This window comes from Erpetoichthys calabaricus, chromosome 3 (genome assembly GCF_900747795.2).
Source record: "Erpetoichthys calabaricus chromosome 3, fErpCal1.3, whole genome shotgun sequence".
Classification (NCBI taxonomy): domain Eukaryota; kingdom Metazoa; phylum Chordata; class Cladistia; order Polypteriformes; family Polypteridae; genus Erpetoichthys; species Erpetoichthys calabaricus.
Genome location: NC_041396.2, coordinates 33664490 through 33683288, shown reverse-complemented (window position 1 = coordinate 33683288; position 18799 = coordinate 33664490). Strand labels below are relative to the sequence as shown.

The following is an 18799-nucleotide window of genomic DNA, read 5'->3' as shown; positions in this document are numbered from 1 at the left end:
CACAGACCAAACTTTTGGCTGCACAAATAAATTACTATACTGGAAGAACTGACCTGGCTAGGTGGAGAGGACGCGGAAAATTCTTTGGAGGTCGAGGGCGAGGGCACGGAAGAGGACGCGGGTTCCATTTATCAAACCCTAAAAATCCTTTTGCTCAGATGCCTAACCCTTCGGAGCAGACGCCAGCATCATATGCCTGCCGCTGCTGCGGTGAACTTGGACATTTCAGACGCAACTGCCCACACAAGCACCTCCGTCACCCCCTCTCCCTGAGCCTAATGACATTCCTTGGTCCTAAGAAATATCAGGGACCCAAGCCACTTTTTCCAGTTTCCTTTGCTTACTCGTCATGCTGAAACTGATCTTTTATTGACTTTAATGGCAAAGAAACTGCCTTTGAAATGGACACAGGAGCCACGCGCTGAAGGAGGTTCCTGTGCAATTACAGCTCAGCATTAACAGTTTCATTATTGACTCGTTCCTTTCTGTTAAATCATTTGTGCCCTGTGAAACTGCTGGGATGGGATCTTATGACTTAAATTGTCAGTCTCAATTTTCTTTAACTGAACAAGGATTTTTGCTGCTCCATTCCTAAGCTCCTGTGCCACACTTCACACCCCAAGCCCTCTTTTACAGCCTGGACCCTGAACATCTCCCCGCACACCTTCCTCTTGAAAGCCCTTCATTCTTTCCCCTCATGCCTATTTTCCTCACTTACAAGTCCCGGACACCCTGCCTTATACTGCCCAGTATTTTCCCTACTGAAGTGGACACACCTTGGTTAGAATTTTTTCTTTCCTCCAGCACATGCTCTGAAACTTTGCACATTCCATGTATTTTTGTTGTCTACTAAAGCAGTTGCTTCAGTGCACCTCACATATTCACAAAGCGTTTTCTGTTTAGGAGATTCGGTTCCCCATGTTTCCTTAGCACTGTGGTCCCAAGGGAAAAATTGATTATGGAAGGATAGCACACTGAGCCACTGGTGATTTTCTCAAAATCTTCCTTCCGCCCGTACCGTGTCCAGGATCCTCTGTCTCCAGAGGCAGAGGCTGGCATCGCCGCCGTACATTCTGATCTCGTGAGGCGAGGAGCAATTATTCCAATTACATACTCTCCAGTCAACTCCCCCATTTTTTCCTGTAAAAAAGGCTGACGGGTCCTATGACAAGTTAACTCTGCGGTTTTTTTCCTAGAACACCTATTGTTCCTAATCCTTCCACTATTCTTTCCACGATGCCCCCGTCCGACCGGTACTTCTCTGTTCTTGACCTTGCTAACGCTTTCTTTTCCATTTCCCGTGCACCCTGATTCTCAATTCTGGGTTGCTTTTACCTTTCAAAACCGCCGATGGACCTGGACCGTCATGCCTCAGGGATATACTGAAGCCCCTTGTGTTTATGGTTTTGGCCAGAAAAAGATAATAAATTGATACAGTATATAGATAAGAAAAAAGAAAAGAAAAATAAATAAACAACAAGTGCACATGATACTCAGAAAATTGCTATTCTTTTTAGGTGAAAATGGCCATAAAAAAGTGTCGAAGAAAGAAAAAAAAAAAAAAACTGCAGTTACTTCAAGCTATCGTTAAATATTTAGGTCATGACATTTCTTGCGATACAAGAGCTCTCTCTAGCGGCCGTTTAACCATCATTCAAAACCTTCCAAGACCGGTCACAAAACAACAGGTTAAGTCAGCATATTTCTCTGTGGCTGCATAGCTTTTGGTGGGAATGTTTTCTTGTTGTGGAGTTGTGCTGTGTGTTTCCTGAGATGGATTATCTTTGTTTACAGTTGGCACTTGGGTCGCCACGGAAATTAGTGTTTCCTTGTTGTCGCTGACCCGGTTCCGCCTCAGACTTTTCCATGATCTGGAGGCTAGCATGTATGGCACCACGGTGACATGAATTCCTAATTTAAAAGTAGTACCAGCTTGCGGCCTGAGAAGTTGTTTGATTGTAAGTTTTTCAGGAGGAGCACAGCCTTTACAAAATCTAGCTAACACTGCGATCTGGCTGCATGTAGTGATATAGCAGGCTGACGAGGCTCTATGTGATTAAAAAAAAAAAATAAATCAATAAATAAATAATAATAAAAATGCATTACTCTCACTGACCATATTCTCGTCCATTCACTGTGTTCGTGGACGAAAAAGGGGGGATTAATGAATGCAGTTTTAACGCAACCACATACAGACAAACAAAGTGCTCATGAGCCCCCTAACAGTAAAGGTACCTCACGCCGTTCATTTTATTTTAGTACAGGCTAAAACCTCACATCTCACAACTGCAAGAGCAATACACTATCAAAATGTACTCTATACTTTGTCCAATGTCACTGTTGAAAGATGCTCTACCTTAAATCCAGCCACTCTTCTTCCAACTGAAGAAGACGGAGAGCCACATGACTGTCATGATGAAATAGCTAAAGTTGTAAAGCCTAGACTAGACCTACATGAAACACCGTTAGATATTGGAGAATTAATTTTTGTGGATGGATGTTCTTTGCGATTGGAAAATGGAACACCCTCGACCAGCTATGCAGTAGTGAAAGGTGGCCACCTGCTGGAAGCAAACCGAATTTCATCAAATTTAAGCGCGCAGGCAGCTGAATTGATAGCTATCACCCGAGCATGTCAGTTGTCCGAAGGGAAAATTATAACAATCTATACGGATTCCAGATATGCTTTTGGAGTCTGCCATGATCATGGAGCCTTATGGAAATTAAGAGGATTTAAGACCAGAGCTGGCAAACAAACCCAACATCAAAAACTGATTGAATCCCTCTTAATAGCTATAACTAAACCATCAAAGTTAGCGATCGTTAAATGTCAAGCTCACACAGGAAAACAAGATCCTGTCAGCAAAGGAAACGAATTAGCTGATCACTTTGCTAAACAGGCTGCATAAAATAACACACCAATCTCTTTATTCCAACAGAGAAATAACCAGGACCTTGATAATCAACTTGTTTCTTTACAGAGTGCAGCCACGGACAGAGAAAAAAGAAAATAGTCCAAAGAATGGTCCCTCTCATATGGAGTCTGGACCCATAGGCAAACTAACAAACCTTTCCTCCCAAAGGCTTCTCTGCAGAGCAGTTCTGCAGGCGCTGTGCATTATATCAAAAGTCTAATGTAGGAAAGGGCACCCAGGTAAGTCCAGGTAAGTCCCGCCGTTACACCTAATCCAATGGGTCCGTTTGAACACCTCCAAATGGATTTCATTGAACTAACTCCGTCTAAAGGTTACCGTTATTGTCTAGTAATTGTTGATGTGTTCTCCTGATGGGTAGAAACTTTTCCTGCTAAACACGCTGATGCTAAAACTGTAGCCAAAGCTTTAATCAAAGAAATTATTCCTAGGTGGGGCATACCACAGAAAATTGCAAACTGACAATGGCACCCTAAAATCTAAATTAGCAAAAAAAAAAAAAATCTGTGAGCAGACAAATTTATCCTGGCAGGACACTTTGCCTCTGGCCTTAATGAGATTGAGGGCAAGAACACACCGGCAGTTAGGACTGTCGCCGTTTGAAATTCTGACCGGACGACCCACGCCTGTGGACATGGTTATAGGAAATGTTAACCTGCATACTGTGGACAATGATCTTCTCTCTTGTCTAACAGGTCTCCGAGCTTCTCTGAAAGAAGTCCACGAGCAGGTTAACCAGGCCTGGAGGACTAGTCTTCCACCTAAAGACACGCCGATTCCCTTAGGCACTTGGATCCTCGTCCGTGACACTCGGAGGAAACATTGGCATCAGCCGAGGTGGAGAGGACCGTTCCAAGTTCTTCTGTCCACACCACATGCAGTGAAAATGGAAGGATTGCCCACCTGGATTCACGCCTCACATTGCAAGAGATGGCACCCTTGATTGCTGTGCTACTATGCTTTCTTTTCCCTTGTCTACTGCCCTGGTCACCTTGACTTTCCCGTTAGGAATCACCACATCAGTGCAGGTTGATTTCTGCTCTATTATCAACTGTGGGACTGGTCGACAAGCCCAGTGGACCTGGTCTGACAAATACGTGTGTATGACTGTTACGAAGTATTATTGGGGAAGTAACTGTGACACCTGGCAATGGGTTTTTGCTATCACTGGAACTGAGTTCTGGGGTTCTCAACCTTTTGAGGCCCAAAAATACGGTTTGAAAAATCGATTTTCTATCATAAAAGGACATGCTTCTCATAAATGTGTTGACAACCATTGTAACCCCTTGATCATCATTTTGAAGAACTCCTCTTTACATGACTCAGGAACCTATATATTAGGGGCATATGTATCTGGAACAGACCCTTTAGGGAGATTTCTAATTAAGATTGACAATCCTGTTACTAACACCTCTCATTCTCCTGCACACACACCTGTCTCCCCAACTTCTGGTTCAGACTTTTCTTCTGTTAAGATTATGAATATTTCCACCCTCTCATCCACTTTTTCAATTGAAACTGGCTATGGCGATCAGAATCGTTGGTTACAGTGGGTATTATATTCGGCTAAGTAAGTAAATCAATCTGATTGCTACGCCTGTGCTACGGCCAGGCCACATTTGGCTACTGTCCCTTTCCCTCTTTCTAATATTTCTGACCCTGTTGGTCTTCCTTGTCTCCTTGCCCTTTTTACCTCTCCATCCACACCGGAAGACTAACTGCATTACACTTTCTCTCCTCTTCCCCCCCACTCCTCAAATGACTCCCCCGATGTTCCAGTCTCATGAAGGCAATTATACCTGCTTCTCTAGTAATTATAGTTCCCCCTTCCGAGGTACTAATGTTGGTCATATCCCTTCTTCCTTCTGTTCCCAGACTTTCCAGGTTAACTCCACCTCATTTAATTCTACATTATCACTTTTCCTGTTGACACAGTCCACTCCGCGTGCTGATATTTGGTGGATGTGCAGTACATTAAAATTACTTGATATTCTTCCCAATTGTTTGGACTGGCACATGCGCATTAACCCAACTTGTTATGCCTTTCCGCCTCCTCCCTTTGAATTCTCCTCGCGTGTCGTCCAGCTCTGGCCGACGTCGTCGACCCCGCTCTGCTGACCCCTCCACATTCTCTCTTCACGGCCCTGGCGTTTACTTTGATTCCATTGGTGTCCCTCGCGGAGTCCCTGATAAATTTTACGCGCAAGATCAAGTTGCTGCCGGATTTGTGTCTATTTTCCCCCAAGTTACAATAAATAAAAATGTAGATTGGATTAATTACTTATATTACAACCAACAGCGTTTCCTGAATTTTACTAAAGAGGCTGTTGAAGGGATACATGAACAGCTTGATAGAACATCCCTTATGACTTGGCAAAATCGATTAGCATTAGATATGCTCCTTGCTGAAAAGGGGGGTGTATGTGCTATGTTTGGTGATGCGTGCTGCACTTATATCCCTAATAATATGGCTCCCGATGTATCAATCACCCGTGCTTTGCCAGGTTTAACTGCCCTTTCAAATGAATTAGCTACCACTTCTGGCATTTCTAGCCCCTGGGGCTGATGGCTCAGGTCAGTTTTTATTTCACTGGCCGTTGCTTTTATCATTCTGTTACTTGTTATCTGTTATCATTGATTAACAAAAGCATTAACTTAAGATGTCATTAGATAATACCTAGTATATCATTCTAGATCAAATTCAATGAATATGAACTTGTGTGTGTGAATGTATTGGTTTCCTACATTTTCATTTATTTTTTTGCCACTAGAAAGCAATAAGGATTTCATAGAAATAGAAATAAACAGATACTTGTCTAACTTAACAGTAAGACACACTCACTTATCGTAGTCATCTGGCTCTAGTGGCTGATATGTAACTTTATAGCATTCAATTCTTTTCAAAAAGTCATCCATTACAAGTTCCCTGTGTCTTTCTGGATAGTCCGGGCTTGAAACTTTGACCTCCTGTGATAAAACATATAGAGAATATTTAGCTGTATGAGAAGAGCACTCAAAGCTTATATTCTAACTGGTATTAAATTACACCAAATAATAGTATCAAAACTGAAAACCTTCAGCAAAAGAAGTAAAACAAAAGAATCACATATAAAAGTCTAACAGTGTAAATGGGCCACTGCCAGAATGTACCTGCTTAAGATATATTAATTACATCACTTGGGTGTAGACATAAATAATAATAATAAGCAAGGCTCAAAAGTAAGAAATAATAGAAATTTTGAAAATCTTTACACAAGACCTCTATCTTAATAAAACAGTAAGTGTCTGTGTCTTTGTTTGTTCCCGTCTGGTTTCTTTGCCTTGGTCATTCCAAAAGATGGCGCATCACAAACATTTGTAATAAAATGCATTGGATTTGTCATTCCAACAGATGGCACATCACAAAATACTAGATCCCATATCAAATGGCAAATAACAGAGACCTATGCATTGCATGATGTACTGCAAATGTTAATGCTGAGGAATACATTGATTACTTAGATTTCATCCCAGATAGCACAGCTAGTCCAAATCTAAAAAAGTAATGATATACAGGTAATTGTATTAGGAATTTAGTTACAAAAGAAACAAAATATAAATTTGTACTTGTGTACACAACTGCGTATACATTTTAGTTTAATTAATGCATCTTATCTATGAATTCTTCTTTATAGCTTACAGGTGAAATTTTATAACTTGTAACACTACCACTACTCTATCATTGTAATTTGTTACATACCAGTATATTGGCAGCTATTACATCTGGATCATCACAGACTGATTCCACAAAAAACACCTGAAAATACCGAAAATATAGAAAATTTACTCAAGCATATCTGTGTAGCCTGATCATTAAAATTAGGCAACATTTCCATTCACAACTTTAAAAATAATCAGTTTGCTCGTGTTATTGGTTGTAGCTCGCGGTGATGTTTTGCAGGAAAGGAGTTCTTCAACCCGTTAAAATACCAGAACAAAGCACAATAGCTACTTCTCTGAATAAGCAGTTTTACACAGAAAAAAAAACAAAAACTTTTACCTTGTAGGCATTATCTTGAGCAAAACTTAAGATTAGATCTCGCCTCTCTCGGGTTGTATTTGTTGCATCAAACACCTAATTCAGACAGAAGATAGAGTGTGTGGAATAGAATGTATATTAATAAGACAAAACCTCCAATACAAAGGACAAAATTAAAAGATAATTACAGCAATCTGGCCCCCTTCTTTTGTCAGATACATCTTCACATCCTCTAGAGCAACTAAGGCACACTGTCTGTGGGGGCAGAAAAAAAGAAAATGAATTCAACACAAAAACAGCTAGTAACACTGACCATGTACCATGCACTTTGAGATATATCTAAACATTGATATGAAATAAAGGGAGGAGTAAAATAATTCATTTAAAATTGAAATATATAAAAAGAAGCTTGCTCTAGAGCCATGATATACAAAATTTTAGTTTTTAGAATATGGTAATATTGTGTCATTAAATTTACTACAATTACAATTAACTGTGGTAACATGCATCTGATATATCGATTTTTGGGAAATGCAGGCAGTAGTCACATGGGTATTTAGGAGCCGGATTGAAAAACCATAAAGTTAAAATTTATTTACAATCAGTTCAACAACAAAAAATACTAGTGATAAAATAGAACAATATCTAACATTTAACTTGAAAGTTCAAATTCACTTGAATGTGCTTCATGCTCATATGTACTTCCCCAATTTTCCAGTATTTATTTAACAATATTTTTAGAAAAAAAATGAATGCATTTTTGACATTGAGAACATAGTTAGATAACTGACACGTGGATTAAGCAACATGAGTAACCTGAGATTTTTTTTTCATGACCGTATTAATATTATTTGCTGTTGTTCAGTATTGGGCTCCCATTGAAGTATGTTGTATTACAAACTTTGTGATGTTCACCCTTTATGAAAACATGGGATTAAAACTTTTTCTAGGCCATCACTGCAAACAATATTAGGTAAGTAACAAATTAAAAATATTTTTTGGGTGCAGTAGTCCTTTAACAAGCAAGCTTTAAGGCACTCAAAACATAATTAGAAGAAAGTGCAGATAAACAGACTTAAAGACAATTTTTTTTAAATTATGCTCAGAAGCCCAAATAAATATTTTTAAAACTGTTGCCAGAATTGATTAATTGTATTCTGAAAAAAAGTCAAATAAAAATGTAATTTAATGTCATTCTTCACCTATACATCAACTATTCATTAAATCTGCTTAGCAGTTTTAGAGCCTTACATGGCCATGGCATATCCCGGAGAACTGACCTAGGGCACACACTCACTTGTCAAAAATGTCTCAAGCACAAGCTGCATGGGAATTAGCACTTCTTTAAAAGAGGACAACAAGGCGTGCCACAGGTTCATTTAGCATGCATAAGACAGTTTAAAATGTGGCATTTAGAGCAGCCCTGTAGCCAAAAAAAAATGTTACTATTGACATTCATATTTCTTTTTACAATTGTATTAAACAGTGCTACAGCATACCTTTAAAATTTAATATGTGCATTTCAAACATATTAAAACGAGAAGCAAAAGTGAATTAAAAGTTTCTAATCTCACCACTTCGGTGCACCTTAATCCAAAGGATTTTGTATTGAACAGTAATAAATACTATGATATATGCTTTAAATGGCTGAGCAGACATACATCATATGCTCTATTTACACATACATTTTAGCATGTATTTATACAAATACAGTATGTAAAAATATTTATCTTGTACTAAAATGACATTTTACATTTTAGATTGACTCTAAGGATCATTTTTAAGTATAAAACAAGGCCTCTTCTACAAGGAAGCCTAATAATGCAGTTTTAAGTTTGTACAATATTCAGCTTTTTTTTTTTTTTTTTAAACCTGTAAACTTATTACTATGATCAGAGCCTGTATCCAGTGAAAGGTACTATACCAAAATAAGCAATATATTTATTTTGGACAGAATACAGGGGTCAGCAGCGTAAGGCACACATGCCACAGCAGGCTAACCATGCCACTTTCAGTGCCACTGGGAAAATTTATAGTCACATGACTACAAAATGATTTCATGTTTCTTATTAAAACATAGCTGTAAACAAAAGTAGTTAAATATTATCTAGAGTGCAGTGTCAAAGTTTACTGTAGTAATTATTTAAAATAACAGATTAAATCAGTAAATACAAAAATGCTCAACAGCAATGTTACGCACGCGTGCGCACCTCATTGAGTAGCTGCACACACAATAGCAGCAGTAACTGATGCCAAAATCATTTAAATGACATAGCTTTGTGTAAATGCGATGCAAAAAGGGCAAGCATGTAGCAGTCGTTCTTTTCAACCTGGGTGGATGACATTTTGTAGTGAGGTGGGATTAAATCACATATACTCTGTATTGTAAATATGTTGTGTGAAAAGCTTCAAGTGTGTAGTCACTTTGAAATGAGGCACAAGAGAATATCCGATTATGAGGCAGACAGAGCAGAATTTATCAGGAGAGCAGTAGCAAAACATGAGGAGCAAAGTAGTGTGTTCAAAACCCTACGCAACATTAAATCCTACCTGTGCATACGTTTTCTCTGGCCTCAAGCCAGCCTTCAAAACATTAGAATTTGAGAGCTTGTTAATTAAAACAGGAGGGCATTTTTATTTCTACAAACAAACAAGAGAATGTGTTTTTTTAATACACCTCCTGATTTCAGATATCAGGCTTGGTTCAAAACTGACTGTTTGAACGTGAATGTGTTTTTTGGAAAATCAGGAACCGACAACATCTGATTAGCCATGATACCAGTTTGAAAGTGGCAGGTGCTGAATTCATGTTAAGAAGTCACACTAGGCATAGGTAAGAATTCACCAAAAAAAAAAGAAGAATGCAACAGTCCACTCCACGTTTGATGCTTTGATTATAAAATATAGAAAAATGGCACTTACAGCAAACCATATAGATGCTTAGGCACCATCAAATCACAACCTGCTCGGATGGGACTGCTGTACCACTCTAAATTCTTTTTTTTTTTTTTTTTTTATTTATTAATTTTATTGTAATCATTCCATACAAATAGATCAATTTATAACAAAAAAAAAATGAAGACAAATCAAACCCCACCCCTGAGGAGGAGAGCTTAGCCAAAGGAGAATTGCTTAGGGCTTTTTAATAAGGCAACAAACAAAAGAAAGGAAGAAATATATATAGGTAAACAAAAAATGGAGAAGGGAATTAAACGTGATAATAGTTATTTCTCTTATTCCAAAATAATATTGATTAGACCCTGCCAGGTTTTAAAAAAATTCTGTACAGATCCTCTAACTGAGAATTTGATTTTTTCCAATTTCAAATAACACAAGACATCGGTTTCCCACTGACTTATCAGAGGAGAGTTAGGATTCTTCCAATTTAACAAAAAAAGTCTGCGTGCCAAAAGTGTAGTGAATGTACCACTCTAAGTTCTACTCAACCAAAATATCAAGCATAGATGCACAAATGTGGCATAGCTGTATTATTAGTCAATGGCTACGGAAATACGACAAGTCTGAACGACATTATCTGTTACCCAACTTGAATGGATCTTCGCTACCAAGACATAAACATAACATGCAGTAAGTAGTGGTAGCTGACTGACGTACTGGCTTCAGAAATTCAATAACTTTATCCACTGATATCATCACTAGCAATCTCTAATGAAATGTCTATAACACATTTCATTTTCTACTTCTGTATCAGGAAATGCCTTACTACATTTAGCCAGTTATCTCCCTATGCTGGAAACTTAGTTTTGTTCAAAGAACCTAATCCAGTGATTGTTTTAAAGCCTTGTATTTTTTCATCAGTTAAATCATTTTCTATTGTTTAATGAACTTTTCATTTCTTCTCTATAATGCATCCATTAACTCTACATCATTTTCCTAGATTTGTGACCATTAAAACAAATAGCTATAAACAAACTTAGCAGGTATTTCCTGGGAAATGGTTTAGCAACAGTAACTAACTATAAATTATAAAAAGTAATTTTTTCACTGAATACAGCATTTCACATATATTACATAATCTTCACTAAAAACTGTAAATATGTAAAGGAAGTAGAAAAGCAGAAAATAAAATGATTTAGCACTCACTTTCTGATTTTCATGGCCTCTTCATTGTCATGTCTGAAAAAGTCATAAGACTTGTAGGATCTGACAGCTTCTCGCCGATATACACCAAGATTAAAAACTGAAATTGAAAAAAAAAAAAATCCAGAGTTTGCTCCTACTTGAGTTGTAAGGATATTCAAACTGGAATACAATATATATGATCAGAAAACAACTTTATTTTATTTAATTCAATAGCAAAAGTAGATAGTATTTCTTTAATAAAATTCAACAAAATATGGTAAAAAGCTTATGATATTCTAATGAATAGTTTTGGAAATGACTAATTACAGATTATTGTCCACTTGGGAAGGAGTGAGAGATTTACTACACGGCAAATTCAACATACAGCAGCTTTGCACCAGCATGCAATTCAATACCTTTTTCAGTCAGAAACTGCAGTGTGCCTTACCATTAAATCACTTTTCTACCAGATGTTTTTCATTCACATTTTTTGTTTCTATTTGCAATATAGTAATATGTAGCAATTAATAAACATTCATGAGTGTATTACACATTGCTTTCAGGATTGAAATTATCTGTTATTTCTTCACAGACAATTTTTTGCCCATTATCAAATCTTTTAAGTATAATGCTATTCTTACCTCCAACCACTCCCCTCAGATCATGGAGCTTAAATCACTATGCCCTACACACTCATCTGTCGTCTTAACCCCATCATTAGCTGATAAACCTTTTATCCCCTGTTTCCCTCTAAGATACACCAAGGAAAATCACCTCCAATCACGGTAATGGATATTATTGAATGCCGAGACCCAGATGTGAATTATTGTCACTGTTCTGTAGAGAACTATTAGTGAAATTAGTGGAAAAAAGAAAATAAAAAAGGGCCACATAATCACTTCTTTAAGCTTCCATATATAACAAGCTATATTTCCGGAAAAAAAGGAGATGGACATAATTTAATTCACAGCAAATGTAGGTTTAAATTTTTTTAGGCAATTAGCAAGACATGCTAACACATTTCCAGTAATCATGGTTAAAACTGGTAATCATCCACAGTTAACCACACTGACTAACACCAAACAGTCTCTACACAAGAAGAATGTGCAGAGCAGTGACAGCTGTGCACTATCAGTCTGCCCTTGTTAAAACATCTGTACTACACTTGGTAAACTTTTACCTGATAAAAATTAACTATTACTGTAACATCTGTTCAGTTTTTTGTCACTTGATTGCATGCTACGTGCATGATTAGCCTCTCTTACTAGCTGTCACAAGATTACCCACATGCGGCAGGCAATGTCTTTACAAAATAACAATAAATATTAAGAAATATCACAACAAAAGTTTTTTGAGTGTTTAGAAATAAGCTTCCATATGATTCAGTATGTTTGCCTGCATTAGGGTTGTGCCCAGCGTAAAGGTCTAAACTCCACTTAAAGCAAAAAGTAAACATATACTTACCTCAAGAAAATAGCATCAGAAATTTGTGATAATATATATTACTTCCTGTTTACTTTTGTTGTCAAAAGCATTAACTCAGAAACAAAGACGACACACTTTCTTAAATCGAAAACTTTGCTTCTTCAAACTGGATGTATTCTGTAAGTTTTAAGGCTTGGTTTACACATTGGATCTCCAATACCCTTCACCTCAAATTTAAAATGCAACAGCAGGTTTTGCTTTAACGTTTATAAAAATGGGTTTACTTTAAAATACAACTTCAGGTGGCAAATTAATAAGATTATATGAATTAATATGATTGTGAAGAAATAACTGATTTGAAAAATAACCGACTTGAAAAATACTGAAGTAGACCATTCCACGACTTTGGATCATAACTCTGTATATACAGTTCCCTCCATTTTTCCATGATTTACCTCTCTGCTCCACAGTTAAAAAGAATAAAATCAAACAAGACAGACATGATTAAAGTACACAGACTCTCATTAAAGGGCATTTGCATACATTTTGGTCACACCACGTAGAAATGACAACAATTTTTCTACATGGTCCCCTCATTTCTGGGCACCATAATGTTTGGGACATAATTATGACTGCTTTAATATACCTACCATTGTTATTACTTTGTTGCATATCCCTTATCAAGCAATGACTGCTTGAATTCTGCGATTCATAGGCATCACCAGGTGCCGAGTATCTTTTCTGGTAATGCTCTGCCAAGCTTCTAATTTGTCCATCTTCAGCTCTTGTTTTCACTTCAGCATATGGAAGGCATGGTCAGTTGGATTTAAATTGGGTGAATGCCTTGGCCATTCAAGAATTCAAGAAAAATACTGTGTTTTCTTAGCAATATGTTTGGGATCATAACATAGTTGAAGGATGAAGCACTATCCAATGAGTTTGGAGACATTTACTGGAACCTGAGCAGATATTTCTATACACTACAGAATTCATCGGGCAACTGCTGTCAGCAGTTCCATCAACGATGAAGAGAGGTGTGCCAGTACCTGTAGCAGCCATACATGCCCAAGCCATAACACACCCACAGGAATGTTTAACAAATAAGGTGGTATGCTTTGGATTTTGAGTAGTTCCCATATGTCTCCACGCTTTGCTCTTGCCATCACTCTCATTGTAGGTTAATCTTTGTCTTGTCTGTACACAAGAATTTTTGCAGAGTTCTGCAGGCTCTTATGTCCCTTTACGCAAACTGAAATATGGCCTCCTGTTTCTATGGTAATCATGTAGTGTGGCCTCTGCATTTCTGTTCATGAAGTTTTCTTCAGGTAGTAGTCTCTGACACATACGTATCTGCCTCCTAAAGGCGTTTGGGGCTTTACCATAGTGAGGATTCTTCTGTCATCAGCAATTGAGGTTTTCCTTGGCCTACCAGTTCCTTTGTGATTACTAAACTCACCAGCACATTTTTTCTTCTTAACATTTGAGACAGTTGATTGAGGTAATTTTAAGGTGTTATTAATGGCTGTAATGGTTTTATTCTTGGTTTTCACCCTCACAATAACTTCTTTGACTTTCAAAGAAAGTCAGCTCTTATCTTCCAAAAGTAGTCTGTAGGTAGAAGCAAGCCTGGGGATCTTATGTCTGCACTAATAAAGCAATGAAATACACTTGAGTAATCACAAACACCTGTGGTGCCAATTGTCTCAAACATTATGGTGACCTAAAATGGGGGGACCATGTAGAAAGTGTCATTGCTACAAGGTATGACCGAAATGTATGCAAATACACTTAAATGAAAGTCTACAATGTGTGCTTTAATCACATCTGAATAGTTTGATTTCTAATTTTAAACTGTGGAGCACAGGAGTAAATCAAGGAAAAATGTGTCTTTGTCCCAAACATTATGGAGGGCACAATATGTAATGGAGAAATGATTACTAAGGGGTATTTACTAATAAAGTGCATTTGTCACTGTAGTCTTTTATTCCTCCACATTTTCATTGACATTTATTTGTTGCGGTGCTATTGCTGCATTCACATGTTATCAGACAGATGGTAAATATGAGTTTCCGAGTCAGAAATTGTGCCCGAATACCCCACAAACTTGGAGGTATCAGTTGAACAATTTGGAAAAAACAATGTTACAAAGTGATGCACATTTATTACATTTAGATCTGTTAATTTTCAAGAAAAATATACAGTTTATCGTTACAGTTTTAACAGATTAACAAATCAACAGCAACCACGTGAACACAAGTGGAAAGGTGAAATGTTACAACTCTGAGCTCCAAATAATCCAACAGCACATGAATTTAGCACATCCCACAGACTTATATTGTGCCACCATTGTCACCTGCTTTCTGGTACTGCAACCAACATGTTGCATGTTGTAATAACCACTGATGGTTTAGACTTCAATGTCTATAATTTTTAATTCTTGACCATGTGATGGACATTCATTGGCCCTTAGAAATATTCATACTCGACATCAGGGGGAATTTATTTTTCTCCCATCTGCTTATTTTTCAGACACCTTTCCAAACTCTCCAACCATCCTGCTACTCCTAGCTACTAGACTCCATCTTGTTTGGGCAATGGAACTTTCAAGGTCAAAAAACACTGTAAAAAGGAAATGGCAAAGGCTGAAGCCAATCTCGATCTGCTCCTGATAATGGCATTTAAATAAACTTTTCAACTGTGTAAATGCAAGCCAATCCTGGCACTAAAGAGTTACTCTTCCGCAGGTTTACTGATAAAAAAAGAAGCAAAATCTCTGCATGGTGTGACATTATGTAAACTATCATGTGGCTGTAATATTACATAAATTTGGAACCTGCAGTGTGTTGTATTTAGCATTTAGCCTGTGCCAACTATGATTTTTACATGAAGGTACTTTATTCCAAATGACTTGCCAAATAGATTAGCAGAATCTGACATTTCAAGTAGATGTAGCCATAGTACAATCACTCTAAGTACTATCACAAAACAGTCTCTAAAGTCTTACATACACCATGTAACATATATTAAATTTAACCAACATTGACTCAATGTATTTTCATTTTAAAGTGATTTTTAATTTTAGTACTATATATTATGGTGCGTCAATACTAATCCTTACATTTAGCAAGTTCTGATCAATTCCACACTGAGAATGTTGCGTATGGTATTCTGTCATTCTCATTAACCAAAAAAATTAGGTATTTTCCCTCAAGCACATTCAAGTCACTTTAACTCCCAGATGCTCCCTTCTGGTGAAAGTAGTGGAACCACATTGCAATAGGAAAAAACTGGGTCGTCTCAAACAGAATGGCCATGGCAGACTATCTTAAACATTAAGTGCAACAACATTTCACATGAACAATACTTTGTTGTATTTGGTATGCAGTCACTGACATTGTCTTAGAACTTCAGTCCACATGACATTGTCAGAACCTAAACATAAATTGTTTCTCAGACCTTCTGAAGGGAGTACACACCCACTCTCTCAGAAGCAAGCAAATATCACTAACCTTTGGTGGGCACTCCAATCCAGTTGAGGTAACGGGTTAGCTTCTTAGACATGTAAGTCTTCCCACGGGCAGGTAGTCCCATCATGACAATGACAGTTGGTGAATTGGTCATGTAGGATGCCCAGGCTGAAAGGTGAGACAAAGATGTGGTTGAATGCACAAGCTGCTCGTTCACAGAAAACAGAAGAAACACTCAGCAGAAAAAAACAGTTTAGAAAAGTCACATTCCAAAAATCAACTGTTTCAGAAACTTGAAATACTGTTAAACTGTTCACAATTTCCCAAGACTATGAATATCTAATCTTAAATGCTTTGGTCTCTTTCTACATTTTAATGCTGTTCATATGTTCATTGTGAGCACTACTTACTCTACATCTAAGGATACAGAATACACTGTTAGTTTTTTTTTAGTTACCAGTATGTTCTCAAAAAATATGCAAATGCTCTCTTTTTCATCCAAGGGTACACATTTACCTACAGGGCAAATCCAGTTCACTTCTATCTATGAAATCATCTTTATCTTTATTATCAAACCCTGTAAAGGTTGGTAATGTATGAAACTACATTTTTGTGTAATTTGAGCTTATACATGAAACTACCATTATGTGTAATTTAAGCTTAGTGCAAACAATGTTAAACGTCAGTTTTATGGTTTTGAAATGGAAACTAGTCTGTACTGCTGCAAACCAGCTACAACAGTCAGGCACCACTTTTAGGTCACTTTGTGTAAAGACTAAAGGAATGCAACTCTGTGCCATAATTACATTAGAAAACTAAGCAGGTTTCATTTTGTGAATACTCACTCAATTCTACCTAATAAATAGACATCCTGAAAACAAACAAAAAAAAATTAAGGGCACATTTATTAACATTGCTATACATTTATAGAGATTCAATGGCCAAAAATAAATGTATAAATCATAGCACTATATTAGTGAGTGAGCTCTGAGATAGACTAGCACCCCGTTTAAGGCGGGTTCTTTACTTATGCAACTAACGCAGACTCCAACCACTTGAAACCCTGAACTGTCTTAAACAAGTTTACTAATGTTATGTATACTAAGAAACAAAACAGACCAGCCAATTCCTTCCTATGTAGGGTTCACTAACTAAAGCTGAACCCACCTTAATGTGGGCCAAACTTCAGTGTCAGTTTACCAAATACTCTTAAGGGTTTTGGCCAATATAAAGCTAAACCAATTTCCACTTGAAGCATGTTCTCTTTTGTCAAACCTTTTAACCCCTCATTCCGGCAGAATTCCACAATTAGACTACATTTACATTATTAGCATTTGATCAACCTTGCAGAACCAGCATTTGCCAAAGATGACAGAACTTATACTTACAGCATTTCTTTACACTTGGCCGCACATTTGTCTTCTTAGCAATGCAGTTGGCCTGTCCAGTCAACATTACTGAACTGGTGGCCATGCCGGCTATAGTTCTACAGACTACAGAAGTACAGTTAAGTACAGGGTTGGAGAGTAAAAGTGCTCACCTACTTTAAAAAAACAACAAAACAAAACAACACAGGTATGCTTAGAAAATACACATTTCCATATATATGCCAAAATGCTGAAAATAATTTTAAGATAGGGTTTTCCTTACAAATATTTCAACCCACTTTTTATCATCTTTTAGCAGAGTAACAATGCAAAGTTAACGGACATTACTGAATAAAATTATATCACTATTATTTATGAAACTCAGTTATTAATATTTGGCTGTTATTTAAATGGAAATCTTAGTATTTCGAGATGGTCTTCATTAAATTCTTCTTACGAGAGCAATTACATTCCAGTAACTCAAAAATATGCGCATTTTTATCTGACAAATGCTATTATTTTAATTGAACAACATTACACGTTTCCCTAAAATACAATGCATGACCGTCATAAACTACCCTTATCTAATAATCAGTGCAAAAAAGCATATTCTAACGAGTCATTTTCGGCGTGGTTCTGCTAGTTACCCTTACATTCATAAAGCCATGCTTCTCAGGCTTAGTCTGGCAGCCGTTAGTACAGTTCTTTAACAAAAAATTCGGCAACTGTCGCAGAAATACTGAGCCGGCAGTGCGGCGAAGCCGGACGTATCAGGAACCTCTTTTCTTCCTCTCACAGCTGCGTCACATTTAACCGTATTCCTCACTATATTAGCGCAGCAATGTATGTTTCACACCACAGCCGCACCAAAAATCTGGAGAGAACGCTTTTTCTCGTAAAGAGCACGTGTCGTCAATAAACTCTGCAACTCGATAATGAAAAAAAAAATAAAAGTTTTTCACAAGATGACGATTAAGAAGAAACTCGGAGAAAACGTATCCAACTAATGATCACTATGAAAATACTCATAGCAATTTGAACAGACTAAAGAAAAAAGTGAAACTACACGACATCATACTGTTACCTTCATGATCGTTATTATGCCGTTTACAGTTATCGAGATGCTCCGAAAAAATAAACAGCTGAACTAAAATGACACGATAAAACTGCTTAACGAGATCATCAGGATTAGAACTTCACGGTGTAATAAACAAATTGAACATCAGAGAGCGCTGTTACTCCACGGAATAATACGTAATTGATAAAAGATTTTGTACATTAAATCATGCGGCTCTGCAACGTTAACAGATCATTTAACTCGATGGTATAAATACACTTAGAACTAAATGTATTCAAATAGTGTTGTTTGTCCTTTTCAACTCAAAAAAAAGTGTCCTAATCATCTATGCCTAAGAACTAAACATTCTTGATAACATGGTAGTGGAACCAAGGCAATCATGAGATTCTACTGACTTTCAAATAAACAGAAAAACACCATTAGACAGT

General features: G+C 37.2%; 1 protein-coding gene across 13 annotated transcripts in view; it reads right to left on the bottom strand.

Moving 5' to 3' along the window:
• The window catches only part of LOC114647904 (6-phosphofructo-2-kinase/fructose-2,6-bisphosphatase 2-like), a 60486-nt gene that overhangs the window by 28896 nt on the left and 12791 nt on the right, over positions 1–18799 (bottom strand). For 5 of the 13 annotated variants that reach the window (XR_003715628.2, XM_051924294.1, XM_051924297.1 and 2 more), the window contains exons 1-7: positions 17315–17607; positions 15969–16094; positions 11056–11152; positions 7140–7206; positions 6973–7047; positions 6673–6729; positions 5776–5900 (exon numbers count right to left, since the gene is read on the bottom strand). Coding sequence is in view for 12 of the 13 variants with exons in the window: in XM_051924294.1 (XP_051780254.1) it covers positions 5776–5900; positions 6673–6729; positions 6973–7047; positions 7140–7206; positions 11056–11152; positions 15969–16094; positions 17315–17399 (632 nt within the window). In the remaining variant the exon portion in view is untranslated. Of the gene's footprint in view, positions 1–5775; positions 5901–6672; positions 6730–6972; positions 7048–7139; positions 7207–11055; positions 11153–15968; positions 16095–17314; positions 17609–17946; positions 18079–18799 lie in introns of those variants that run through there. The other 8 variants (XM_028796589.2, XM_051924298.1, XM_051924295.1 and 5 more) reach the window with 7 other exon arrangements.